The sequence below is a fragment of the Centroberyx affinis genome, unplaced genomic scaffold (genome assembly GCF_046629955.1).
Source record: "Centroberyx affinis isolate AG114_WGS23_722 - 3 ecotype Tasmania unplaced genomic scaffold, CSIRO-AGI_Caff_v1 ptg000880l_1, whole genome shotgun sequence".
In the NCBI taxonomy this organism is placed as follows: domain Eukaryota; kingdom Metazoa; phylum Chordata; class Actinopteri; order Beryciformes; family Berycidae; genus Centroberyx; species Centroberyx affinis.
Window position 1 is genome coordinate 15,331 of NW_027279471.1, and position 27,170 is coordinate 42,500.

The 27,170-nt window shown below is 41.1% G+C and overlaps 3 protein-coding genes, 2 non-coding genes and 1 pseudogene across 7 annotated transcripts in view; 1 reads left to right on the forward strand and 5 right to left on the reverse strand.

Annotated features, from left to right (window-relative positions):
- Window positions 1–92: 92 nt before the first annotated feature.
- dnase1l1 (deoxyribonuclease I-like 1) lies at window positions 93–6,713 on the reverse strand. The gene is made up of 9 exons (XM_071521273.1): window positions 6,617–6,713; window positions 5,147–5,314; window positions 4,821–4,909; window positions 4,511–4,600; window positions 4,290–4,402; window positions 3,812–3,924; window positions 3,491–3,648; window positions 2,248–2,344; window positions 93–1,921 (listed from the first exon to the last, which is right to left on the reverse strand). Exons 2-9 carry the CDS (start codon window positions 5,294–5,296, stop codon window positions 1,799–1,801), a joined length of 933 nt encoding a protein of 310 aa, XP_071377374.1. The 5' UTR covers window positions 5,297–5,314; window positions 6,617–6,713; the 3' UTR covers window positions 93–1,798.
- Window positions 6,714–7,161: 448 nt separating this feature from the next.
- On the forward strand, window positions 7,162–10,038 carry LOC139645539 (L-rhamnose-binding lectin CSL3-like; annotated as a pseudogene).
- A 1,234-nt stretch (window positions 10,039–11,272) lies between these two features.
- LOC139645557 (solute carrier family 46 member 2-like) lies at window positions 11,273–17,535 on the reverse strand. Its single transcript, XM_071521303.1, has 6 exons — window positions 16,891–17,535; window positions 14,885–15,082; window positions 13,895–14,066; window positions 12,268–12,351; window positions 11,733–11,889; window positions 11,273–11,545 (listed from the first exon to the last, which is right to left on the reverse strand). The coding sequence occupies exons 1-6, from the start codon at window positions 17,533–17,535 to the stop codon at window positions 11,461–11,463; spliced, it is 1,341 nt and encodes a 446-aa protein (XP_071377404.1). The 3' UTR covers window positions 11,273–11,460.
- A 5,083-nt stretch (window positions 17,536–22,618) lies between these two features.
- Window positions 22,619–27,170, reverse strand: part of rpl10 (ribosomal protein L10) — a 7,403-nt gene continuing 2,851 nt past the window's right edge. The window contains exons 2-7 of one of the 3 annotated variants that reach the window (XM_071521285.1): window positions 26,125–26,156; window positions 25,301–25,359; window positions 24,256–24,363; window positions 23,864–24,002; window positions 23,273–23,435; window positions 22,619–22,840 (exon numbers count right to left, since the gene is read on the reverse strand). In XM_071521285.1, the coding sequence (XP_071377386.1) occupies window positions 22,685–22,840; window positions 23,273–23,435; window positions 23,864–24,002; window positions 24,256–24,363; window positions 25,301–25,359; window positions 26,125–26,147 (648 nt within the window). In that variant the 5' untranslated portion in view covers window positions 26,148–26,156 and the 3' untranslated portion in view covers window positions 22,619–22,684. Of the gene's footprint in view, window positions 22,841–23,272; window positions 23,436–23,863; window positions 24,003–24,255; window positions 24,364–25,300; window positions 25,360–26,124; window positions 26,225–27,170 lie in introns of those variants that run through there. The other 2 variants (XM_071521283.1, XM_071521284.1) reach the window with 2 other exon arrangements.
- On the reverse strand, window positions 22,970–23,102 carry LOC139645562 (small nucleolar RNA SNORA70). Its single transcript, XR_011695248.1, has one exon. It is a non-coding gene; the product is annotated as a small nucleolar RNA SNORA70 (small nucleolar RNA).
- On the reverse strand, window positions 24,815–24,947 carry LOC139645561 (small nucleolar RNA SNORA70). The gene has a single exon (XR_011695247.1). It is a non-coding gene; the product is annotated as a small nucleolar RNA SNORA70 (small nucleolar RNA).

Consider the following 27,170-nt stretch of genomic DNA (forward strand, 5'->3'; position numbering starts at 1 on the left):
GGTGACATTGCGTAACAGAAATGTGGACCAGGTGAGACACTCCTTTAAAAATCTAAAAATAAAAATCTGGCAAAAGGGAAGTCAGAAGTCAGAAGACAAAATTTATTAAAAACAGTATTCCATTGAAATATAGTATTCCATTAAACCATCAACAGTATTTACAAAGTGCATCACTCATTGCTTGTATATAAGGCAACACCATTTTGTGATAGTGATAACAAGGCAAGGATGCAGAAGAGGCTTAGGGCCACATGTGAAGATTTTATTTGAGTTCTGCGATTAATCTCAGAATTCTAAGAATAAAGTCTTCACTTTAATTAAAAGTTAAGTAATTACTTTAATCTCAGAATTCTGACTAAACTCAGAATTTTGACTTTATTCTCAGAATTCTGACTTTAAATTCAGAATTCTGACTTTAATCTCAGAATTCTGAATTAATCTCAGAACTAATACATTTTCCATTTGTGGCCCTAAACCTCTTCAATACAAGATAAAATATATCACCTTGAAATACTTCTTGAAAATTCTTTAAAAAAATATATATATAGCTCCTTGAGGCGGATGAGGATTCCCAAACAGATAGACAAGTGGATAAATTATTGTTCTATGTGGTAAATTACATAATAAATTTGAACCATTGTTAATTTTTCTGTGGACTGCCTGGAGCACCTTGAAGCACCCAACTTTGAGAGGCATTGCTCTGGAGTGTTATCAGAATCTGATATTTGGCAGGTTATCTCCTCATGTTGGAGACTCATGATGCTATACTGGTTCACAACAATAATCATGCAAATTGTCCTGAGATTGAGATTACGGTCAGTGTATGTGCTGTACTCCATCCCTGAGTCCATGTAGGCTTATTGCTATAGCTATTGTTACCATTTGGCAGACAAGGAAGCAAAAGAACGTGGGCTGAGAGGTTTTCTTACACGTCAGTACCAGTGTTGAATACAATGGCCCTCATTCATCAAGCTGTCATGGAAAAGGGCATATAATCTATTGTGATAGATATGATTCATGAAACTTTGTCACAACACCAAAATGAGAGCAAAGTACATCGTAGATTGATAAATCAGAGGCAGCCATGGAATTGATCATTTACATATGACACACAAAATTAAGTGTGTTTGGCAAACATGCAAGCTACAGACTGGAACATAGCAAAAGATCCAAGAAGCAGAAATTTAACGAAGCAGAAGTTAATTTTTTGGTTGCAGAGGTTGCCAAGAGAGTTTTATTTGGCAATCTTAAAAGTGGGATAAAAGGCTGTAATAAAAGCAAAATTTGGCAAGCAATTGTATTATCTGTCAGCAGTGTTTCAAATGAGAAAAGGACACTCCAGGAGGTTTGTCTCTAAAATGTAATTCTACAAAGAATGAAGAAAGCCATCTTAATTCTCAGGACAGAAAGAAATCGTCTGATATTAAATTTAACACCAAAAAATCTGTAGCAGCCTAAAATCCCTGTAATTCCAATAGCTATGACAATGATGGAATTGATAAATACTGACTTTTGCAGTGAAATGAGCGTACACCCACTTTAAGATCAGTGTTGATCATATGATAGCTTAATGAACGAGGGCCAGTGGGTGGTAAAGTACATCTTCATGGTTCACTTCTCTGGTTTGCTTAGTATATATGTGATCTCCTTTTGCACCAGTTTACGTTGATGATGTGCACAGTTCTTACTCAGGTCCCACAGCTCCCTCAACCACACACACATGCGCACACACACACACACGCACACACACACACACACACACGAACAAGAACACACACACATACACAAGCATGTTTGCTCAGCTGCAGGTGAATGTAAAGGCGAGGAGGATGAGGAAGAGGCTGATGGAGACTTGCTGTTGTCTGGATGCTCCGGCCTTCATCAGGACCTCCACTGGGTAGTGGTCACTGACGTCCAGCGCCTGAGCAGAAACACCACACAATAAACCATTGACAACATACACCCATACAAGATCAGGCATGCTTCCAGCTGTGAAACATGGAGGATTTGACTCAAGTACACTCAAACAAGACTAGACTAGACTAGACTAGATTAAGCTAGACTAGAATTTGGTTTAAACTAGTCCATTATTAATCGTCAAATAGTTTACTGTGTTTTAGTTCAATCTGCTGATACATTTAGACTTTAATCAGCTTTTCTGTCTCTCTCTCTCTCTCTCTCTCTCTCTCTCTCTCTCTCACACACACACGCACACAAACACACACATATCAAATATAGCGCGGTTACCTGCTGCTCTGTGAGTCGGTATTCCTTTTGGAAGTTAAACGGTTTGGCTGAAAGAGGCACAATGGCTCTGGCAAACTTCTCCCCATGTACAACAATCCTATTAAAATCAATACAATAAACACATCATAGAAATATCTTCACCCTTTAGTATGGTTGCTATACTGTAAACTGTAGCAAATGTGCTGAAGTTACCTTCAACAGGTTTATGTCACATATTTCATTAATAGTTCTAGTTGTGTGTTGTTACCTGGAATTGGCTTATCAGGTGGACTGTGCAGGTGAAAGGCATGTTAAGTTAGTAATGCAGTAATTTAATCGGTCTTATGTCAATATATAGAGAACTCCACACCTGTATGAGGTGTTATTACCTCTCATGGGTGCACACATATGTTCACTCAGTTGTGTTATGTTACTATAATACAGTGAGACCTCCATCATTCCTCATCTCATAGGGCGGTCTCTACTTGTACTAAAAGTACTTGTAGTTAAAGGCCAATCTCGGAACCCATCGTCTATCGGTCTGACGGCGATAAACTCTGGGGGCGACGGGGCGACGGCCAATATTTCTGGGTTTCCAGTGTAGCCAGCACACATCCGGGCCAAGACTTCCTCTTCCGTGCGCCGGTCATTGTTTACAGTCCGATTAGCAACTTGAGACGCGAGAATGGAGTTGGAGTTGAGAGACGACGTCTCATATGCAGATATCTGTTTATAGAGATTAGCCAAAATGGCGTCTGGACCTAAAACACCTACAAAAAGTATCGATGTTTGTGTATTGTGTGGAGAAACGTTCGACCCTTGCGTCTCAAGTTGCTAATCGGACTGTAAACAATGACTGGCACACGGAAGAGGAAGTCTTGGCCCGGATGTCCACTGGCTACACCGGAAACCCCAAAATATTGGCCGTCGCCCCCAGAGTCTAATCGTCGTCAGACCGATAGACGATGGGTTCCAAGATTGGTTAAAGGCATACTGAGCAGGATTTTCCAAACAATGTACAAGAGCAGAACCAGCCAGAACCAAGTGCACAAAATGTAACCAACAGTTACTGGGTCTTGAAAATATCATGACGGCATCATCCAAAAATACATCAATTAGATAGGCTAACTTATGAAAATCAAACGTGCAACATATTAGAAAACTATCTTGGGGCATGAGAACAATAAATATGAAGTCTGGAGGCTGTGTTTCCTCTATAACTGTGGCTGATGTGTCACTACCTGTATACGGAGTGTGAGTTTACCTGTCGTAGGCGCAGGAGGTGGACTCTCGCACGGTGGTGTCGGTCTTCTCAGGAATCAGCCAAAGGAAGGCACTGTCTCTAATCAGACGAACATCCTTCCTGTTCTTCTTGGGCAGGTAGCCACAGTCGGCATTGAAGTCCCCCAGGAACATCACGTCCTACGCACAGCAATGCTGAGGGTCACACTACATAATCTACACATACAACATTTTATTTTACCGCATGTTGTTTAAACTTTGTTTAAACAGTTCTGGCTGTGATTATGATTATCTTCATGCCAATTATATTTTGCAAACTTAACTTTGCAAATTAGTTTCCTACCTCAGTTTTCCACCTCTTCTTGACATCTTGGAAAACGTCATAGAGAGCATCAAGCTCCTTGGTGGTGTTGGATGGAGTGGTGTGCTGGGGTATCAGGACAAACTGCTTTATAGCTGAACACACAGAGGAGAGAGACCGATGTTACTGTTAACCAGAGACTACCTGCTGTCAAAACCAGCCAAAACCACAAAGCCTCAACTTGTATCTAAAAGTATTTATACAAACAAAGCATGATTAATTCCTTTTTATACGACCACACTTTGCTTTTAAAAATGATGGAACAAATCCACCAAGTAACTCACTCCTTTTTGAAGCAAGTGAGAGAGAGAGAGAGAGAAAAAGGAAGACAGGGGCAAACGGAGGATGTGGAGGAAGGAAGGTTGCTGTGTTTATATGCATCAACTTAAATGTAAATTCCCCATACTTTTCATAATTTATTTATCATTTATATGGGAATCCTGTGTGTCAGTGAACCTACTTGTCTTGGGGGCTTTGAAGCGAACAACAAAAGGCTCTCTGGAGAAAGCGTCAACGTCTCCTGGGCGATTGTCTGGGTACTGGTACTGGTCCATCAAAGTCACTGATCCAGTTCTGCACACATACAACAAGTACAACTTTACCATTACTGCCTGTACAAAGGTTGTCTTCACACTCTAGATACTCATAAATACATATGTATACACACACAGTTCAGCTCACCTGTACACAAACACATACTGCTCCTGATAGGCGTCAGATCTGCCCAGTCTTTCACTGGCAACAGCTTTATACTCATGAACACTGTCATACCTGAGATATTGAAGAGGCACAGACAGCAAAATGGAGGGGAGTCAGGATAAAGATAAATACAACTGTTAAAACTTTATGAACAGGCTGTGTGTCTCAGTGTGAGAAGTGATGAGAGCGATGAGATGAGAGCTGTGTTGCACCGTACTGAACTGTTTGTGTGTAGTCAGTGGGTAACTGTGTGTGTTTGTGTGTGGTTGTGTGCACGTGTGTGAATATTCACTTGTTGAGTTGGGTTAACAGCTGCGGTAAAGCTTTTTGTTTGCTGTCTCTCACTTCCTGAAGCAAACACACATCACAGCGGCTGATGAGCTGGAACACACACACACACACACACATTACACACACACGTTATTCGCATAGTAATAAAACAACGGGGTGAAATGATAAAGTTCAGAGAGAAGAGCAAAATCCACAGGTTTATGCAAATGGAATAAAAACAAGGGGCTTATAAAAAAACAAAAAAAAAACATTTGACCCCATATGTCCAAGGCAAGAATCAAATATAAAACTATAGCTCAATAAAATCCACCTCTGTCATTGTCTTACCCTGACAAGTGTGTGCATGACTTTGGGCTTGCTGGCCTTGCTCTCCCCAAAGCTATGGAGGTTGAAGGCACAAATTCTGAACTCTGATGCCCCCTGAACGCCACACACCCCTGACAGGAGGAAGAGGAGTAGGAGGGAAGAAGACCTCATGGTGCATTCACCTTCAATCTGTGCATGCAAACACATGCAAACATGAGGCATTTACTGTTTGTGTGCACAAAAAATACAGAATTACTACATATCTTATTTTCCAGCAAAGTCCTGACCTTGAAACGCTATTTGGTAATACACATGACATAGGAAGCGCCCACTAACAGCCACTAGCTAAATACACTGGGACTGTTCATTCACTGTTGATTGGACTGAACAAGTCTAGGCAGGAGCACGTGTCCCATCTGGTAAGCCAGATAACAAAAAAATGCAGGGTAATTCGGGACAGATACACAAGAAAGCACTGGCGCACGCCAGCACACACACACACACACACACACACTGCACTGTATATACATGTCACACACACAAACAAATGCTCTACAAATGCATTGTCATTTTTTTCAGTCATGCACAGGAACGCACACAGACACACAAATAAAAACCCCTCAGCACACTTTAACATATTAAAGACAAAGGTTGTCACACACACACACACACACACACAAACATAAAGAGCTCCCTCTCGAACACACATTTCCTTACAAATAGAGCCTGATTCACATCCTAGCTGATTATTTACCCACCGAGCGGGCAGGAGAGGCTTTCATGTTCATGTTCATGCCTTCATGTTACTCAGCATTAAGATCAGAACATAATGTGGTGGAGAAAAAAGGGGAAATTCTTGAGCCATTCACACAAGGAACTGATTGACATGACTTTCATGCTCACAGCTGCTGGGTTTACCGGCTGCTTGTTCCACTTCTGTCTTCTGTATTTAAAAAGCACAGATTATTTCATGCTCTTGAGTGCTATTATTGTGTAACTAAAGGACTCAAGATAGCTAAGAACTTCAATAATATTGAATAGTGAGTTTTGGTAGACCAAGTGTTCGTGGAAGCCTCATTTTGGAATGAAACTCTTTGCATTTTAGCTGTCAGATAGCTGATCCCAGAGCTGTCAGTAAGTAAGCGGGGCAATACTACGGGCTGTGGCAGCAACTCAGGCTGGCCGATACTATTTTAGGCTTTCCCCTATGGGGCTTTTCACAACGTTTCCGCAAGAGAGAAGAAACACTTAACAGAACACACACTAGTGCAGCATACAGTATATTATGTACATATTGTATGTGTGTATTATTCTCTCCCACGCTTTCTCTGTCTCTTCCTCTTGTGCCATACACACACACAAAAACATCTCAAGTTACAAGTCCCATCCAGGAATGTATTTCCTTGATTCCTTCTTTCCAAGAAGGAAAGAAAGAGAAAACAACTAAAAACAACAGTAGGCGGGCTAGAGCACACATTCTTGGCAACTTACCTAGTCGATAGTTGTTGGACTCTGGATTTGTTTGGTTCACTTCCCACTTCCTTCTCTCTGTGCTTCCTATGGGAGGGGCCAGTCTAATGCTCCAGGCTTGTAGGACTGAACAGCTCAAAACAAACCCAGAACACCAATAGCTTGGGGTTTTTACTCTCTCTCTCTCTCTCTCGCTCTCTCTCTCTCTCTCACACACACACACACACACACACATTTGACTGGTTTGACTGGTATAACCATCACTGACAGAAGTTAATGTTTGTGTGGCCTCTCTCACATAGCACACACAACTGTAAAACTTACAGAGAAATAAAATAAATAAAATAAAAATGAATCCTAGTTTAGTGTGTATTTTCTACAATTTCCACTCTTTAACCCTCCTGTTTCCCTCACAGATTGTTACATCTGGATGCCTTGGGTCCATTTACATTTTTCTACAGGAGGCATACAGTACCTTGAAACTGGCAATACAATCAACTGCTCAATTCTTGTAGTTAGGCATTATTGGGACATGTAGCGCCACCTATAGGCAAGGTGTGCCATAGATGTCCAATGCACGTACAGTAAATGTAAAATAGGTCTGGTACATTGGAGAATAAAGTTGAAAATTGGCAGATTTACCTTTATTAAGATGCGGAAGAAAACTGTGTGCAGTATAATTGTGGTCGGACACTTTTGCACTTTTGCAGCCTCTAGCCTCATAGCTCTTATGCTTTGGGGTAGAAAGCTGAAAATTGTCTTACTGGCCTTTTTTCCCCTACATATAAACCTTGTATAGTCTATCTGTGGTCAGACACTATTGGAACCACCGGATTGGCCAGATGCATAGGAGATTATAGTACATATAGTACATTATAGACATCTTTGACCTTTCTAGCACCACCTATAGGCCACTGGATTGGCCAGATATGCATTAGATATGCAGTAAATGTACAGTGCTATTATGTGTGTGTGTGTGTGTGTGTGTGTGTGTATTTGTGTGTGTGTGTGTGTTGTGAGTAACACATATTTGCACATTTCTATTGTCAAATTTCAGTGTCAAGTGTGACCTATGAAGGAAAGAGTGCAACCTTCGACTGCAGTGAGTGACTTCACATTTAATTTACTGCTACAAACTTGTCCCGTTAGAAAGAACACACACATGTACATACCTGACATCAGAAAACATATGTCCTAATGCCACAACACAAAAATCTGCAGTCTTGTCATTTAAAAATGAGGTTAAGTAATGAGGAAGCTTCTGCAACAGAGCCTTGTACACAAATAATATACAGTGATGTTCTCGCCTCAAAGAAAGAGATAGCCAACCCACCTTTAGATAGTTTTCCATAGTCTAGTCTCCATAGTCTAGAATTGGGAGAAATGTTGCCTGTACAATTTCTTTCCTGCTGTCTACTGAAAAACATAATTTGTTTCTGTATAAAAAGCCCAACTTGGTCTTTAATTTTTCCATCAGTCTATCAGTGTGAGTTTTGAAGGAGAATTTAATCCAAATTCTGTGGTGCTTATAATGTGGTACTCTTTCGATCAGTGCGCCATCAAGTGTACACAGCTGCAAATTTACTGTATCCAGTTTCTTGGTCTTGGAAAATGGCATGTATTTCATTTTATCTGCATACAATACTAACCTGAGATCTATAAGTTTATAAGGAATTGAATGCAAGTTTGTTGTTGTAGGGCTTGTTGTATTGAGGCTTGTGGTACACCTTCAGTTATGCATTGGAAGTCCGATTTAATAGTGTACAATTGTGTCAGTGTCTTCTCTTCTTCTAATTTTGGGAATGTAAAGGTAACCCAGGCTTGCAATGTTAATGAAGTCGAACCCACACTTGAATAACCAATAGTACCTCCTAGTGAAACAGTGTCTGTGTGTCTCCTCAGGAAGCAGCGTGATCAAGGTGACCGCCGCAAACTACGGTCGTACCAACAGCCATGTCTGCTCCGCCGGACGTCCGCCCCACCAGGTCAGAAAAGTTGACTGCATCCTGCCCAGGACTCTGCAGCTGGTGGCTCACAGGTAGGTCCAACTACTGTCCACTCTCAACTCTGAAGGGAGTAAAAATTCAGCATGTTTTGTATTTGTGTCACATGATACATCATATTATTTTACACTTTACTACTCTCTCGTGTTAGCAGATGGGTCAATCAACTGTTCATACTCATATGTACAGTCTGTAAGGTTAGACCAATATATCAGTTTGCCAATCAGGCCAATATATATTTATTTATTATGTAAATATTGGATATCAGCTAGTCATGTTGTCCACTGCCAATATGGTGGCGGTTCCTCCCTGACCGCAGCTGCATAAAAACAGTCGGTAAACCCTGTAATAAAGTTTTATTTTCTTTGCACATTTTATTCATTCGTTTAATTGCTCAGTAATGTTTTTTTGTCATCATTTAAAGGTAGGAATCTATCCCAGAATTTCCCTGTGTTTCAATGGAGAGATTCAGTGTCCCATGATGGTCAAAATGCTGTTCATAGGCTTTTCCACCCTGACAAGAATACACTTATGAGGGAAAAACTGAGTACTTTAGAGAAAATTAAATATATTGAGTATCGGCACAAAATACTGGCTATTACAGCTTCCATACAAAAATATCGGTTCATCGGAACAACAGACAGATAGAGAAGTTCATTCATACAGCAGCAGATATTTTCTCCCTGTGCCAACATGCTTTGTTCCTGGTTTCTGCTCTCTCTGTCTTTGTTTCTCTCTCTCTAGGTGTGATGGTAAGACCTTATGTACTGTACTTTCGTCCAACCACTGGTTCTCTGACCCATGTTTTGGGACTTATAAGTAGGCCTACCTGGGTGTGTCCTATATCTGCCTACCTGTCAGAACACCGACTGTTCCCACTATAGCACCGAGGTGGCCAAGAGGTGGGAAAACTGTCGAGCATGCAGTCGCATGGCATTGCTTTACTACGGAGCCCCTCTGGGGTCACGTGGTCCAAAAAAAAAACTTGATGTGTAAATCTGTGAGAACAGATTTGTAAACTGTGTGAACGGATTTCTAAACCGTGCCCTCGGATCCACAATCCCTGCGCACGGTTGCATGCACTCTTCTGTTCTTCAGCGAATGGACCTGCCTCGCACGGATTGTGAATCCGAAGGCACGGTTTAGAAATCCGTGCGCACAGTTTACAAATCCATTCGCATGGATTACACATCAAGTTTTTTTTTCTACCATGTGACCCCAGAGGGGCTCCGTACTGAGGGGCTGGCTGTATAGCCTTGACCCTCAAGCTGCATTTTCTTTGGGAAGCTTGCAATTTGTATCACTATCTGGACACTTTTATACATTTTTAGGTGCAATGGAAAGCAGTGGTGTGACATCCAAGTAAGCAATTCAGTGTTTGTGGATCTGTGCTGTGGCACCTACAAGTACCTGGATGTCAGCTATTCCTGTGTGGCTTAGGAAAAGTAAGAATCTTAGAGGACTGTGATGCATTTGTGAATTCCTTTTCCCTTTATTAACCCAACCACTCTTCTTAAACAAAGTATTTGACATAAAGAGAGCAATAAATACTCATAGACATAAAGTATTTTGATCATTTAGAGGTAAGGTATAGGATATAGAATACGAATGAAGGCTCCAATGAAGCACTCACACAGGTCTACAGCTTTCCTCAGCATCCTGTTGTTGGTCAAGTTCATTCCAATGAACTTCAATGTCAAATGTCGGAGTCATGAGTTAAGTATGATGAGCTGTATGTAGTATGATGATAAGTATGAGCTGCAAGAGTCAAATGCACCAGAAGAGGGAGCTAAAATGGAAGGCATGCAGACTATTAGAGGTACACACACAGAGGTACACACACAGACATAAACACAGACACATATACATACAATAAGCAACAATGGCTGTTATGTGTTGTTTTACAGGAGACACTGTCTGAGGAGACACATCCACAGAAGAGAGGAATTCCTTCATGTGAACTCTAATCTGTGTGTCTCTATGCCGCCTTTCCTTATTGCTTATCTGCTGATTGTATACATTCATCAATATATCATAAAAAATTGTGCAGTTGGTGATCAAGCCTTATGAAGTCAAATCTCAAAGCTTTATTTTTTACAATTTTGTGAAATGGAAATAATTTCTGTCTCAATAAACTACAGCACTTCAATCATTGTGTCCCCACTGAGTTTAGAGAACTCCAGGTTCAGGATGGTCCCCATTCTGTCTGCTTGTTTGTCTGTTAGCAGGATGAACTTTGTTGGTCATGGGGCAAGGAAGAAGTGATTAACTTTCATACCAACTGTCCAAAGGGGACATGATGATAGACATGACTTCTCACTAAAAGGCATATAACTTCCAAAATGATTCACATAAACACCACAAAACTTTGTGGAAAGGTCTTTATACAGCAGAACCAAATAAATGTAATGCAAAACAAAACTAATGTCTCTCAACCAAACACAAGTACAACATTAACATTCAGAAAGCATGCAGTAAAAAGTGGAAGACACTTCACGTTCATGCACCGCTATCAGTAACATACAAATTAAAAAACAAAACAAAAACAAAACAGTGCACAATGTCAACTGATTCAAAGAAATCTATCTAAAAATCTGGGATGGATTCTTTGACACTAACTGACTCTTATCCAACCACAAGCTGGTTAGTAAGTAGTAGTTAGTAGTTAGTAGTTATCATTACACTGAAGCAGAAAGATTTGACAAAAGGTAGGTTAATTGGCAGGGTCATCTGCCAAAATCTGAAGGACTCTCATTCTGGTATTCTGGTAAAGTTTTTCCTTTACTCTGCTCTCTTTACTCTTTGTTGAAAACAGGACAATGATGCTTTGCACCGTGTATCAGAATGAACAGTGTCATCACTTCAGGTCTCCTGAGGGGGCAAGAGGTATTCCTTGTCAGTCTCCTGCTGGTAGCTGCACCTCTTAGCTAGTCCACTCCTAAGTATGCTGCAAAGGCAGTTGGGTAAGGAGAATTAAAAAATGGAAAACAAACAAGCTATCCTTTAATAATGTCATGTTAAAGTCATGGATAGGATTCTAGGGTGTGTGTGTGTTTGTGCATGTGTTTGTGTGACTTCCCAATGCATCTGAGAACCCATGATGTAAATTCAGGTGTTGACAGATTAAAATATACCTTATGGGTATAATTGCCAGTATGGTGATGATGCTGGACAAGATAAAGACAAAGCCAGGGAACCAGCTGAGAGTCTGCTGGTAAATCTTGGTGTAGAGGGGGGTGTAGCCCACACTGGAGACTTTCATAGACAGCTGCAGAGAAGTTAGGACCATACCTGGAGGAGAGAATAGTGCAGGTGACAACACTCTCTTGTGCACACTGGGGCTTTTTGTGGCTGCTATTCATCCAGACCCAGGTGGTCTTGAGTGAGCAGTTACTATTTCTATTTTTATTTTTATTTGACTAGATGAGTTTCAGGTTAGCAGGATAACTTCCGCTCAAAAAAGAAACTGATTCTGTTGTATAACTAAAACTACAATATGTTTCTTTCCTAGTACTTATTTCTGGTGAATGAAATAACAGTGAAATTGAGCTAATTGTTAGGGAATCACTCTGGAACCAGTTCCAGGACTCCTGGGAGATCCCTCGGTTTGGGAACCACTGATCTACTACATACACTTGTAGGAGTAAGAGAGGACTTGTGTGGTCTCACCATAAGAAGATCCTTGCACTTGCTGGGACATTAGAGACCGGATGATTGGCATGGGGATCAGGGCAAACAGGGTCAGAGCGCGGGCTGGGGAGAAAACAACAGCATGTGGTGCAGTACCTCTAAACTTTTAAAGGACCTCTAAACTGTTTTTTTTTGTTATGTAGAAATAACAATATATATATATATAAGTACATAATACAGTGCAACAAAAAATTAAAATAACATACAATAAAGCAAAATACAAATAGCTCTAGTGAATCACTGCTAGTCCCACACTGTCAAAAAACAGCTATTGGATTTTCTTATTCCCATGGATAAATGACCAAACGTAGATGACATGATGTCACTGTAACATATTTCCAGTGCAGCTACAGTGAAGTTTAATAGCAGAAAATGATCCGCTAAAACATCAATGGTAAACGCCAGGTTTTGGTGTCAGTCCCTCAGAATCAAAGAGCGAGGACTTCTTTCTAGACTCAACATTTGCACCGAGGTTCAACAATCATACAGGGAGAAATCCATCGTAGAAGAGGAGAGAGACCAATTGCTCACCGACAGTAGCCTCAATAGACCAGGCCGCCGATTCTCCATGTGAACACCATAACTTAAAAACAGTTTTTATAAGAATCTTTTCAGATTTGGTATGGACATTGATGACCCCTAGAGGAAGAACTCTATTGATTTTGATGTGTTTATGATTATTATAAACATTATTAATTAACTGATTAAATTCTTGTCCATGCTACTTGGACCCATATCTCACCTATTTTGAAGTAACAGCTAGAGTGGCGATTTCAGCTAAATAATGGTGTAAATGTCGGTCTTTTCAAATCAATTTGGGATCTGCTGGATTCAAGAGACTTGGATTATCTTGGGAGAGCTACATGGAGCCATTTTGTGGTTATTTTCTGTTATTTTTTTAAGTCTGAAGCATGGTCTGAAGACAGGTCTCTGGCAACTGCAGTTGTTTTGGAGAAAGCTGCATTGTACTTGTACATTGTACTTTGTAAGAGCCATTCTAGGGGAAAAGATATTTTGATATATTTGTAATTTGTATATTTGAAATAATGTTGATAGATAATAATGTTAATTGAAATACTAGTGATATTGAATATTTAATTTGTACTATAGTCATATTTGTTGATTATTATAGAACTTTAGATTTCCTATGGTTTCTTATGTAGGCCTATAGCCCAAGTAGTTGAAATTCTCCTTTACACTGACGTCACCATCATTAGACTCAATTGGAGTGAGAAAGTCCATGGAGCAACACAGTTTTTTGACTGAGAGAAAATGATTGCCAATTGATGAATCTTGTTAGTCTGTAACTGTTTTGTTTTTTCCACTAAACGTTCTAAATGGAGTTATGGTCTCTCGAGATTTATTCGCGTCAGACTCATTGCTTTTTGCGTGGACTTTACCCAGTAGTTGCACATTTTGAAACACTGAAGGAGTGCTGCTACAACTTCTTCCAGGGATCTCTGGGACTTTTATGGACTAAGAAACTTTACCCCATTTTCTACTGGCATGGGAGTGAGTAGATAATGACTGAATTTTCATTTTTGGGTGAACTATTCCTTTAAGGGCACGTGTGTAGTAGAAACACACTCTCGTTCCTTAGTCTTACCTATGTAGAACATGTATGTAGTTGTGACGAAAGCCATGAGGAATATGCCGGTTGAGAACGACAGCATGCCGATGGTGATCAGAGTGTGATCACTGACCCATCGCGACATGACCATGGCACCCAGGAAGCTGGAGATGATAATGACGAAGCCTGAGGCATTTCCATAACCCACCTTGGAAAGGGCACATGGGCGGGAATTATAACCCAGCACAAATCATGTTTCATAGGCCATCACATCCAATCCAGTGTATGCCATTATGCAAATGTGTTATTAAGTTGAATACCAAGCATATTCACATTTTCTTAGTTCACTGTTACCACCATCTCCTCTAACCAATGAAAGGTGTCACCCATTCAGTGATTTATTTCCCTGTTGTTCAGAGAAGGTTGACTGTGAACAGTCGGCATGAAAGCCTGAACTGAGAGTGCAACACACATGCTGTGTCAATTGACCAAATGTTTGAAAATTCACATTATTTATGTGTTGTGTCCCCAATTACAGGTTTTCACTGAGGTGACACCTTCATTTTTCCTTGAAGAAAGGATGCTTACATATGGAGTTACTTATATTAGTATTTGTATTTTGAAAGTGAAAAAAGTTTTGAAAGTGGAAAAAGTTTTAAAAGTGAAAAAAAGTTGACAGTTTTTTGATTCTTCTCCTTTCACTTTGTCTCTTTTTCATTCATTCAAATCTATTTTTCATTCATTCAAATCATTTTTACATTCATCCAAATCTTTTTTCATCCATTCAAATCTCTTTTTTATTCATTCAAATCTTCCTTTTCATGAATCCAAATCTTTTTGGCCCTGTTTTGGTGTTGTTGGAGTGTAGAGAGGGGCACCGAGACAGGTGAACGACAGGTCACTTGCAAAGTAAAGATACAAAAGTAACTCCGTAGATAATTCCCCGCTCTGGTTTGTCTTAAACGAACCACACACGCAGGAAGATAAAATCCTTTGTTTTAACAACATCTTTGACCCTAATCTCACCTCTTCAGCATTCCAGTGGAGCGGCTCCTTCAGTTCAAATACAACGAGGATGTTTTTGGATGCACAAACTGCAGCATTGTACAGGATTCCCCCAGCCAACAGCAGCACAATGTTCAGTATTCTCCCACATTGGCCAGATGGTGCGGTGGTTTTGGCCTCTCTCTGGTGCTTGTGGTCATTGGGTGCGATCTGTTTGACCTACAGTATATGGGAACACCATTATCACCTGACCTCTACCCCTGCGCCTATCCTACATATGACAAGTACTCACTGATTGGAGCCAAACAGCATCCTCACTGTGGAATAACTGTCAATTCTTCTCTTTGCTGTAGATTAAAAAGGTTTAGTCAAGGGCAAGGCTTAATCACTGACTGTGAAATCAGACCACACAGTAGAATATTAGGGTGTTTTCACACCAGCCTTGTTTAGTCCATTTGAATCGAACCCTGGAGCATTTACCCCCTTGGTTCGCATCATTTGGGATGGTGAGAACACTCTAATCGAACCCTGGTGCGGACCAAACAACCGCTCTCTGGTCCGCCTCGAAGAGCTGGTCTCGGGCTGCAAACAAGTGGACTATGGAGTGGTTAATTTCTGGTGAGAACACCATTTGAACTAAACACAGGAAGCATACCATTTATGCTGCATTTTAATTTATTGGTTAAAAGCAGCATCTTCGGATCCTGTTTTGGTGACTGGTGGAACTAGCGTTTGCTTGTATCTCTGCTACTTATTCTTTTTCTCTCACCCCCAGAGCCTCTGGCCGTGGGGGAGGCACTGGACTCCTCATTTCACTTAGGTGGACTTACACTGTCATTCCTCTTTCACACCTCTCAATATCCTCATTTGAATTCCATGCAGTTTCTGTATCTTTTCCTGTCAAGCTCAACATTGTGGTGATCTATCGCCCCCCTGGTCAGCTTGGTGACTTCCTTGATGAGATAAATGTCCTTCTCTCCTTCTTGTGCTGTTTCTCCTGTTCATTCCATCATCCAGACACTTAACTACTATTCCTTACTCCAAAACTACCACTCCCTTCCCTGTCTCTGGGCTTGCATCCTTCTCTCCTCTCTCTCCAGAAGATATCCTCACACTTGTCAGGTCCAACGAATATTTCCAACCACGTGGCTTTGTTTACAAGCTCTGGACCGTTTGGTTTTTGTCTTTGTGAAAGCGAACCGGACCAATTGAGAAACAAAACAATGTATTATTCTCACATTAGGTCTGAACCATGGTCTGAACCAAGGAAGCAGACTATTAGGTGTGAAAACCCCCTTAGTGTGAGCTTTTACAACCATATCAGTTCCAGCAGAACCGTTTTTGTTTATACAGTCCTTGTTTATCCATGATGAAAATGTTGTTATGGCCTGATGTTATTGAATATAGATTTGTTGGAATTGTAACAAAAAGCTGAATCATCAAAAAGTGTATAAATATCCACTGTAAATACTAATGACTGTCAGTATAAGACTCCTTAATTGACCTGCCTAATTAAATTACTAATCCAAGCAAAACGTACATGAATTTATATAATTTGTGCAAAAGAACTTATACCTGTACAGTTTGATGCCCTGAACATTTTCAGAATTGGAGCCATTGGAAAAATCACAGCCATTTTTCTTTCCTCCATTGCCAGCAAATGGGTTTTACACCATATGGAAACAGCCTAAACTGACCACGACACGATTTAAAAAGTGTGTCTGGGGCGTCCTGACATTATTAAACTGGGTAAGAAAGGATTACTTAAAATGTAAATCTACCGCAGTTAGACAACTTTCTTATACTTGAGAGCTAATTTGTGGTGGTTGTAAGATGTCTAATGATGGCTCCAATACTGAAAATGTTCAAGACATTGAACTGTACATAAATACATAATTTTGGTGCTTTTATGGAATTTTTTTGAATGATTTGGCCTATTGCTGGCATATGTTGCCTGGACTAAAAGGTTCAATCAATAAAACACACAAATAAACACCCACACCACACACACACACACACATACTCACCTGCAGGAAGAAAATAGTGTAGAGCAGGCAGAATGTGTAGAGCAGTAAACACACCACCATTGTCACGACCCCTGGTCTCAAGCTGCCAGTGCTTAAGCTGAACAAGTGTCCGGACACCGCACAGCCCACCAGGCCTGCCAGCCCATTAACCAGTTCTGCTCTCATCATGAATTTGGACCGGTCTTGTTCTGTAGAGCCCAGAGACACCAGCGCCATGGTGCCGCCCCAGTACACGCCAAAGCCACCGGACAGTCCCAGCAGAATCACCTCGGGCCACAAGATCTCCAGAGGCCAGTCCAGCAGCAACATCAACAGCAGCAGAAGTCTGGACAGCATGAAGCCCACCAGTGGGGCCACGATGGGGGCCTTCCTCCAGCCCCGGTCCCCCAGCCAGGCCAGAAACAGGCCTGGGAGAATGGGCACCAGTTGGATCAGTGGCCTGTAAATCATGTAGAAGCTGGACATGGCATTCTGCAAGCTGTCCTCCATGGATGTGGAGTTAACGGCACTGGAGTTGGTGGCGTTGGAGGCATTGATGCATCGGTCCTTCACTATTATCTGCAGCGCCGTCATGAAGAGAGAATTGCCCAGCTGCACGCAAACAACCATCGGCTCAATGCTCCACCACACATTTGTTAAGTACATAGCGATGACTGAGTATAGCAGTGGAAGAGTCTGTCTGAGCTACAGAGCTATCAGCACCCATTCACATCTACGCATACCTACTTATTATGAGACCTGTGTCATACTCCCTGCGTCATTAACATTTTTTCTACCTTTTCTCTCCTCCCCTCACTTGTTTTGTCATTGTATCTGAGGGTTCCCAGTTCGATTGGGTCAAAATTTTAAAGTTTCACTAAGATGTAAGAAGTGCTCAACATCTCTATTACAAATCTGAAGTGATCTGAAATGGTGATGGTGTTAAATTGATCATAAGGGATTCATGGAAAGTTTGACAGTTACTGCTATCCTGATTTCTTGAAAGAAGTTAAAACAATTATTGATATCAATATCTCAGTATCATCCCAACTACACCAAACTTGATACTGTATGTTAGTACCTGATTGAACTATAGGCCTACTATGGCTGACATCATCTGGTCACTCAAATTACTTTGATCACTAGTAATGATGACCATGGTTTAGGCATTTATATTTCCAACTCTACCGACTGGATGTTTAGTGAATGGATTTTTGACAGCTGGGACCCAGAGTGAGGGTTTGTAGGTCTATTGGGGGCCCTAAGTGATTGTTCTTTCAGATAGATGTCATCATATGACTAAAAGTTACAATAATTTGAGCAGTAATTTGTTTCCCAAGACACATGCGCCACATTCTTCAGATCCAGCACTGTGATAAACCTTCGGATCCAGCACTGTGATAAGCTTTCAGATTCTGCATTGTTATAAGCCTTCAGATCCAGCACTGTGATAAGCCTTCGGATCCAGCACTGTGATAAACCTTCGGATCCAGCAATGTGATACGCCTGATTGTGAAATCAGGTCAAAAGAGCATACATAGTGTACATGTGGGTTAGGGTTACACTCAGGGAATCTGGTGTTGAAAAGGTTTCTGTGGAGTGTTTGACAGTAGACACCAAAGACAGCAGCACTGTCAACGCATTGTCAATGTGACTGATGAGCTGCGTTCAAGGTCAGGGTTCAAGCATCGTACTGTTGATGACAGAATTCTCAACTCATGCCTCATCCTGATTATCCAAGTGTACAGGCTGTGACCAGGTGGGGTGAACACCCTGTAGCTACTTGTGTAAGCATACCACGGTATAACTCTAACATATGTGGGTAGAGTATGTGTGCTGTTTTAGAAAACAGCACACATTTCAACACAGATATTTTATGGAAAGAAGATAAGTTGATAATTATTTAATTTAGCTGTTTGCAAGTTTAATGTTCTTATATTTTTCTTGCATGGTATTATCTTCACAATAGTTCAAACTATTTTTTACACTAATTAAGAGAGTATAAATGTACTTCTGGATTCACTAACCCTTAAAGAAAATGAAGAGCTAGAGAGCTGAGAGGGTGAGGACAGACAGCAAGCTGAACCTGTCCAGCATCCATTATGGGCAAAAATGCATGCTTTGATGATGCAATGCATTTAATTGAAGATTGTGTCTGAAATGTAGATGAGGGCCTGCCATTTGTGCTAATGTGTTTGTTTTCTGTATCTTCCTCATCTTGATGTCCACGTTAAGTACACAAACAATGATAAAAATATTGATTTGCAAAACATGTTTGCAAGACGTTTTCACTGTTTAGAAATTTGAAATCCTGTAACCTTTTTTTTGCTGGGCCTCAAGGAGATATACTGATTTATGCTTGATGCTCTCTTGCTGTATTATCCTGCAGTAGGACTTGTGAACTGATGAGTTGTGACAACCCCAAATTCTGTGGACAATCCCTTACCTGACATGCATTCGTGTTTCAGTATCCAGCTTCAGATCTGTTAGAATCTGTTCATTCTTCATAGATCCAGGTCCCGTTTCACGTATGTGGCTAACTCAGTTAACCGGATAAGTTTGTTGACAATTTGGCATAAGCCCAGGATTTTCCGTTTCACGAAGCAAGATAACAATTTAAGATTCAAGATTCAATACTTTATTGCCATATCAACAGAGTTGATTGGAATTTGTCTTAGTGAGCTCACTTAAACACAGACAAACACATAGAACCTCTCACTTATAAAACACATAATACATTCAAAAAAGGAAGTATAAAACAGATAGATAACATCCAAGCCATAAAATAATCATAAAAGCATAAAACAAATGGGTAGAATAAAATAAACTCCAACACATAAAAACACCATGGATAAAACACTAGCAACTGTAGGGGAATTAGCAGCAACATCAAACGACCCACTAGATAAAGTACTTCAAGTGCGTAAGTGCATAATAAAAAAAACATCTGCCTTATTGCACAGTTATTTAAACCTACCGAGCGGCCTGCACTGCCAAGTTTAGAGTGTTAAGGAGGCGGACAGCTTCTGGATATGTGCTATTCTGGAATCTGGATGTTCTGGTCTTAACACTTCTAAGTCTTTTTTGAGAAGGCAGAAGATTAAAAAGGTTGTTAGCCGGGTGAGAGGGGTCTTTTAAAACTTTAAGGCCCTTCTTTTGTAGTCTAGCCTTATAGATTTCCGCTAGGGGTGGGAGATCGCATCCAATAATTCTGGATGCAGTAGGCTACATACCACTTTGTCCAACTGTCTCCTGTCCTCAGCTGACATGTTGCCAAACCACACAGTTATTGTGTAGGTAAGGATGCTCTCCACTGCTGCTCTATAAAACTGCACCATACCATTCCTGGATATACCACATTTTCTCAGTTGTCTTAAAAAGAAAAGTCTCTGGTGTGCTTTCTTGAGAATAGTAGTGGTGTTATCCCCCCGTTTCAAGGTGGAGGAGATTTTCATTCCCAGGAATTTGTAGCTGTCGACTTGTTGAACTTCAGAGTTGTTGATGACCAAGGGTAGGTGGTCCCCACGGCTCCTGCGAAAGTCCACTACTAATTCCTTGGTTTTAGAAACATTTAATTCCAGGTTGTTTGCGTTGCACCAGTCCACCAGTGACGAAATCTCACTTCTGTAGGCAGTTTCGTAATTGCTGGAGATCAAACCCACTACTGTGGTGTCATCAGCAAATTTAAACATCCTAACAGACTGGGAGTGGGAAATACAGTCATTTGTGTACAAAGAGTACAGGAGTGGGGACAGTACACACCCTTGTGGGGCCCCAGTGCTGATGGTTAAGGGTTTAGAGAGTTTGTTGTTAATTTTAACCACCTGTATCCTCTCCAACAAAAAGTCAAGCACCCTTTGACACAGGGAATGTTCAACTCCCATATGAAAGAGTTTGTCATACAGAATAGTATTAAAAGCCGAACTGTAATCGACAAACAGAACCTTTGCATAGGTACCAGAGGCCTCTAGCTGTTGTAAAATAGAGTGCAGGCACAATGAAACGGCATCATCAACAGACCTGTTTGCTTCATATGCAAACTGATAAGGCTGTGGGACAACACTGGAAAGATGGTTACATACCAGGCGTTCAAAGATTTTCATGATAACAGATGTCAAAGCAACAGGTCTGTAGTCATTCAGACAGGTTGGGTTGGGTTTCTTAGACACGGGCACAATCACAGCTGACTTAAAACATATTGGGACCTTCGTTGTGCAAGGGACCAGTTAAAAATTTCAGTTAAAATAGGGGCAAGTTCATATGCACAGTATTTCAGGGTAGCAGATGATAGCAGATTGGGGCCAGCAGCCTTCCTACTGTTTTGCCTGCGCAGCAGGTTCCCAAACCTGCATAAACCCAGGTTAAAACTTAAGTTAGCTGGATAGTATGAACACACATAAGCCAGAAATCACACAGACCCAACAGCAGAAATGAATGCAGCGTTTATAAGAGCGGTTCTTGTTGATGAAGGAGCGATCATGGAGCATTTAGAAGGAAACGGGTCAATCTGTACACTAACCCCTATACAGATTGAGCCTTTAGCGCACGCAAATATTTATCTTTATGAACGCTGTCGATTTAGTCGTGACTGAATTATTTACCAGCAGCAATTAATAGATAGCAATTAATAAATTAATCAATTTATATCCACAGCATAATGTACAGTGTCTCATAACGTCTAGACAATACTGAAAGCAGTAACAACTCTGATGCAAAGAATAATGTCCACGTACTTGCACCTGGTTGAAAGTGTAGAATTACAATAAAGAGGCTACCTGTTTGAAATATATTTTTATATTTGATTTTCACGTGATATAGTCCCTTTTCTTGCCACTGCCAGACGCCCTGGTAAGTAATTAAAAAATAATATAGCCCACTATTTAATATTTCAGTTGGGTGACATTATTAGAAAGCACAAGAGCCCAACTATTATGGGCTTATAACCACTTTAAAATTGACCAGAATTAAATCAGCCACACTTTTTAGTGAATAAAAGTCTTCTTATATATTTATATTCTCTTGCAGGCTTCCTCCGTCATTGACTAATCAAATCCGAATCCACGTGCGTGAAATGGACCCAAGCCTGAGCTCAATTGATAAAATAATTTGATACGGCACGTATCCAGTTATCCTGGATTGTTTAAGACACATACGTGAAACGGGAACCAGATGAGATCTTTTTGTCCAGTTAGGACAATTAACATTGACCCTGTTATATTTGTCAATTTTCCATATTAAGTGATGCTGTCTGAATGTCCAGACTTCTGTACACATAGTAATTTCACATTTGATTAAATTACTTACATGCGGGAAATTAAGTGTTTGCTGATGAGATTGAGATTTAAGTATAACTCAATGTCAAACTCAAAATCATGGAGGTCATCATTGTTGAACCAATGAACCAATCAATCATCAATGAACCAATCAACCAATGAACCAATCATCATTGGTCATCTTAAGTAGTTACATTTTAGATGATGCCATCTGTGCTTTTTATATTAAGAGTAGTCATCGATTTTGACAAAATATGTAGCAATTTAGAATGAAACCCTTCAAATGTAGTGCAACGACTTAGTAAATATGGAAAATTACCTTAAAACATTCATAGAAATGACCCGTCAACTCTTTTCAATATTTCCTTTCTAACTCATTCTAACTACTTAACTCTACCATCCCACTACATGACCATGCCTTGTGTAAGAATAATGTAAAAGCAAAATCAAAACCACAAAGACAACAGTCACCACAGTCACTTTTGTAATCAAACCTATTTTTATTAGATTTGTCATGTGGTCACGGAGAGCCAGCAGCGGCTCTAGACTGCGTGCAGGGCCTTCCAGCGGGTCAGAGGGCCTCTGCTGGGGATGTACTTCACCCCACAGCCGTCGGAAATCAGACGCTTCTCAGCCATCATCTCGTCAAAGTCGCAGGCGTTGAATTTGGTGAAGCCGTACTTCTTGGAGATGTGGATCTGATGGGAAAGACACAATGACGGAAATCAAATCAAGCCAGCAAGAAAGATGAAGTCAAAAGTCATGCTGATACAATGTGTCAACAGAATAAATGCATGTCAAGGGGTCTTCCCCTTGAAGCGTTTTGTATTTGTCTCAGTGGTCCCTTAAAGCACTCAGCACCTCCCAGCTGAGGACATACACAACCAAAGAGTCACTGTCTGCAGCCATTGCACACCAGAACTGCACCACAGCAAGACTGGTCGGCTTAATAAGCTGCAGAGGTGTAGCGATGAGGATTGTGCTACGGATGCTGGGAATCATGACTCACGTCTCTAAATGTGGCCATTTACCCAATGAATGACTGTGAAGGTATAAGAACGCTTAACTGTACTGCACATGATTGCATTAAGTCTGAGTGAGTGCATGGCTGAGTGTCAGGACATGTTTACCTTCTGGCGTCCAGGGAACTTGAACTTGGCTCTGCGGAGAGCCTCGACCACGTGCTCCTTGTTCTGGGCCTTGGTACGCACAGACATGATCACCTGACCAATGTGCACACGGGCCACGGTGCCCTGGGGCTTACCGAAAGCACCGCGCATTCCAGTCTGGAGCCTAAGGACCAAAAAGGTAGGGAGGAGAGCCAAAGGTTACAACACAATTCTCCAAAGCAAAGCATGTAAATCATCTTGACTGGGATCAGTGAGGCCATGGTCTTGTACCAACACTAAGCCCTGTCCTGACCATTTTAACCACAATCACATCAGTTTAATGGCCAAGTACCATAAATGTAGAGAAAATCCTCTTGCATGGCACCGACTGTTTCACAATATGTACTGACACACACGACCAGTTCTAAATGTCAGTTAATCACATGTCCTTTATTTTAGTCGTCCTACAGTCTGTCTTCTCCCAGCTGACACATTCATAGCCAAAGAAATAAAGTCTGCACCCTTTCTGCACGACTTGAACAAGCTACACATGGTACAGTCTGATTGTGCTTGTCAGACTCTTAAGGCAACGATGTACACACAGATGCTCACCTATCAGCCCCAGCGCAGGATAACATTTTGTTGATGCGGATGACATGGAAGGGATGCAGACGCACGCGGATGTGGAAACCGTCCTTACCGCAGGTCTTCACCATGTACTTGTTAGCACAGATACGGGCAGCCTCCAGAGCTACAGAGAGGAAGACAATACAATCAGGAGACGTTTAGAGCCTCAGTACGTCACCATCCTCAGTATCACCTTTGGTCCTTGAACTATAAATGTACCAAGTAAATGGAAAAATCTTGACAGTAACCTGGGATAAAAATGCCTAAATTTCTCATTTGGTTCCCTTGCCCAAAAAAGCTCATGTACCCCTGAATCACATGTTTTTCCAGTCAAAATTTGTGTCTCCATGTTTGGCCGTGGCTCCCTGACCCCTCACCTTCTGAGGACAGCTGCTCGTACTCGTCAGAGACCATGTGACCGCACAGGGGGAACTCATCTACCTTGGCCTTCTTCCTGCCCAAGTCGAAGATCCTGATCTTGGGATCTGCGCACAACAGAGAAAGGGGAGGGAGAGGGCAGAGGATATAAAATGGGAAAGTTTTAAATTTACCCCGTAAAAAATATTTCCCCCCAGCAAACAGTAGCAATACACACCGGTTACATGCAGGAAAAAGAAATCAGTCAACACTGAGTAAAAGCTCAGGAGTCTGTGTGTAATCATTTGATAAAAAATCTCTTTAAAGTCCAGAGGGGCATATGGGCAAGACATGGTGATTAAAACACAGTGAGAACTAAAAACATAACACCATGGGTGGTGAGTATTGGCCTCTCTGCAGGTAGTCTGGAGCAAGGCTTCTTAATTGTCTTCATCGTTTGTAACAATGGAAACATAATGAAAGACACAAAATCTATTCATGCCATCAGAAGCAGACAAGGGGGAGGTGTTGGATTAAACACCCGACTCATTTAGTTAGTCATTGGACTATAAATGTGGTGTTTGTCTCAGTGGTCCCTTAAAGCACTCAGCACCTCCCAGCTGAGGACATACACAACCAAAGAGTTACTGTCTGCAGCCATTGCACACCAGAACTGCACCGCAGCAAGACTGGTCGGCTTAATAAGCTGCAGGGTGGGCTTCTGCGTGGAGTGACAATATAAATACTACCACACTACTGTGATACCTAATTGTTTTGAAGCCAAAGTGATGCCAAAGACTGATTTATGAAATTTATGTTAATGAATCTATGGGCAAAACAGGGCAGAAGCCTGTGTTCATGGCACTAGAAAGATTAATTACACTGCCAACTTCTTGCTTCAAACAGTGACAACACAGACTGACACAAGAGCTGGTTAGCTTGCCCACTTATTAAACTAGAACTACTCCAAACATTGCATATTGTTCACTTCCACATGGTACCATTAACACACCTGAACTCATGTTTCAGACAATACCAACAGTGAGTAGGACAGAGCGGGCTTACCAGGCACACCCCTACAGAAACGGGACTTGGGGTAGGGCTTGTTCTTGCAGTATCTGTAGCTGTGGGAGAAAACAGATGTGTCAAATATAATGCTCAACTCTGCCAGGCCTTAGAACCACTATTACAGCTGTTGAAATACTCTTAAGTTGCCATGTTATGGGACGTCAATCCATTTTCAGGCTGCCTATGGGATAAGTAGACACATTTACCTTAAGTAACGTCACTTATACTATGTTGACAGCATTAAGAATTTTATGAATTAGCTAGCTACACCAGTGATTCCCAATGTGGGGTCCAGCGACCACCAGGGGTATTGAAGGCATAAATGAGGTAAATACACCAGCACTCTGAGATGATATATAAAGAGGACTGTTCATAGGCTTCCCTGTACAGACTGTGGTTCTAACACCTACAGGTTAGACAGAAATCAGACTGAAATCACTAACAAGGTGGAAAAACTAATTAATGGGGGTTTGTGGTCTAATTTGCATCTATATGGGGATCCATGACATGAAGTTTGGGAACCACTGAGCTAGCAGGGTTAGCTCCTCGCTAGCTAACGTTAGGTTGAGCCACTTTCAACGAGCAAGCGGATCGCTTCAAGTGAAATGACAGCATGTCATGCCAGATAAAGACAGCCGAGAAATGTTACAGCAGGACGACCATGTATTAGTGTTACAATAAGAAACAGGCTGTGTCAGAAACCCTCCCGGCATGCCAGCACAGTGAACACACTGCACATGGTGCGGACGTAGAGGCGCTGCCATTTTCCTCCGACTTGTAAAAATTTGGCCCCGTTTGAAACGATGTGGTGGAAAACTTACCAGCGGGCTGGACGGCGGCCCATGGTTGCGATCTGTAAATTAACAAAATTAAAGTGTGTTATTTAATTAAATTGGGGCTAGGATTTGGGGAAAAGACTTTAAAATATAGTATTTTTAAGAGAGCCGCGGACACCGCGCTCCCACCACGCACTCACCTAATGGAGGAAAGGAAGACGGCCTGACTTCCGCTGCGTCATATGGGCAAAGGTTGTCGGGAAAAATAAATATTATATTTATTAACGTATTATTTTTTGTTTTAGATGCATTCATTGAGATAGAAAAGAGAAGCTATGACAATCTGATTCAAATCCATTGTGATAAAAATTCATCCAGAGCAGTTAAGCAGTTTCAGGTGACTGCTGGGAAGTGTAGTTTTAAAGGATGCCGTTTAAATCAAAGATTCTAGCTCCACCCAGATACTTGACACCCAGTCCACTGAAACATTTGTCTGTCCTTGTCAGAACAACGTACAAAACTATCTAAAAGAACAATATTAATAAATTAGGTGTGGCACTTGTCATACATTTGCCTGCGTTGTAGTTTTTATCATCATAATGGACAGCAACGATCGGAAGAAAAGTCATATCAGGGGAGCATTCATGACCGATACCCCTCTAAAGCTGTGACCAAATAAAAGCCTAATATCAGAACATTTGTTCTGACAATTTGGTTTGGAAGTTTTGGTTGCAAATAGGCTACTAGTCTATTTATTCAGGGATTTTGCGATACCACATGATTTAATGAATCAACACCCCTGGATTCTGGTGAATAGCCAGCTAGCAGGATAGTTACATAGTAAATGCATACAACATACAGAACAGCATAAACAACCTTCATGACTATTCATTACTAGCATCAGACACACATGCAAAAATCAGGAGCGCTTGCTAAACAAAAATGTTTTTAATTATTTTAAAGACTTGTCTACAGGCCTATCAGTAGCTTTATCAGTAGTCTATCAGCAGTAATAAGACCTTAAATATTATTCTGTGTGGCTAAATAAAAACAAAGAAAAATTCTAGACCAAATAGGAGACACTCTCATTG

What these genes read in the sequence shown, in the direction of transcription:
- LOC139645557 (XM_071521303.1), bottom strand. Translation starts at nt 17,535, where the DNA reads ATGTACTTAACAAATGTGTGGTGGAGCATTGAGCCGATGGTTGTTTGC. An exon ending in AGTGCAAGGATCTTCTTATG is followed by an intron (nt 11,890 to 12,267) that starts GTGAGACCACAC and finishes TCTCTCCTCCAG; the next exon opens with GTATGGTCCTAACTTCTCTG. An exon ending in CTGGCAATTATACCCATAAG is followed by an intron (nt 11,546 to 11,732) that starts GTATATTTTAAT and finishes CTGCCTTTGCAG; the next exon opens with CATACTTAGGAGTGGACTAG.
- dnase1l1 (XM_071521273.1), bottom strand. Translation starts at nt 5,296, where the DNA reads ATGAGGTCTTCTTCCCTCCTACTCCTCTTCCTCCTGTCAGGGGTGTGT. An exon ending in AGAAGAGGTGGAAAACTGAG is followed by an intron (nt 3,649 to 3,811) that starts GTAGGAAACTAA and finishes TGCTGTGCGTAG; the next exon opens with GACGTGATGTTCCTGGGGGA. An exon ending in ACCTCCTGCGCCTACGACAG is followed by an intron (nt 2,345 to 3,490) that starts GTAAACTCACAC and finishes TGATTTTAATAG; the next exon opens with GATTGTTGTACATGGGGAGA.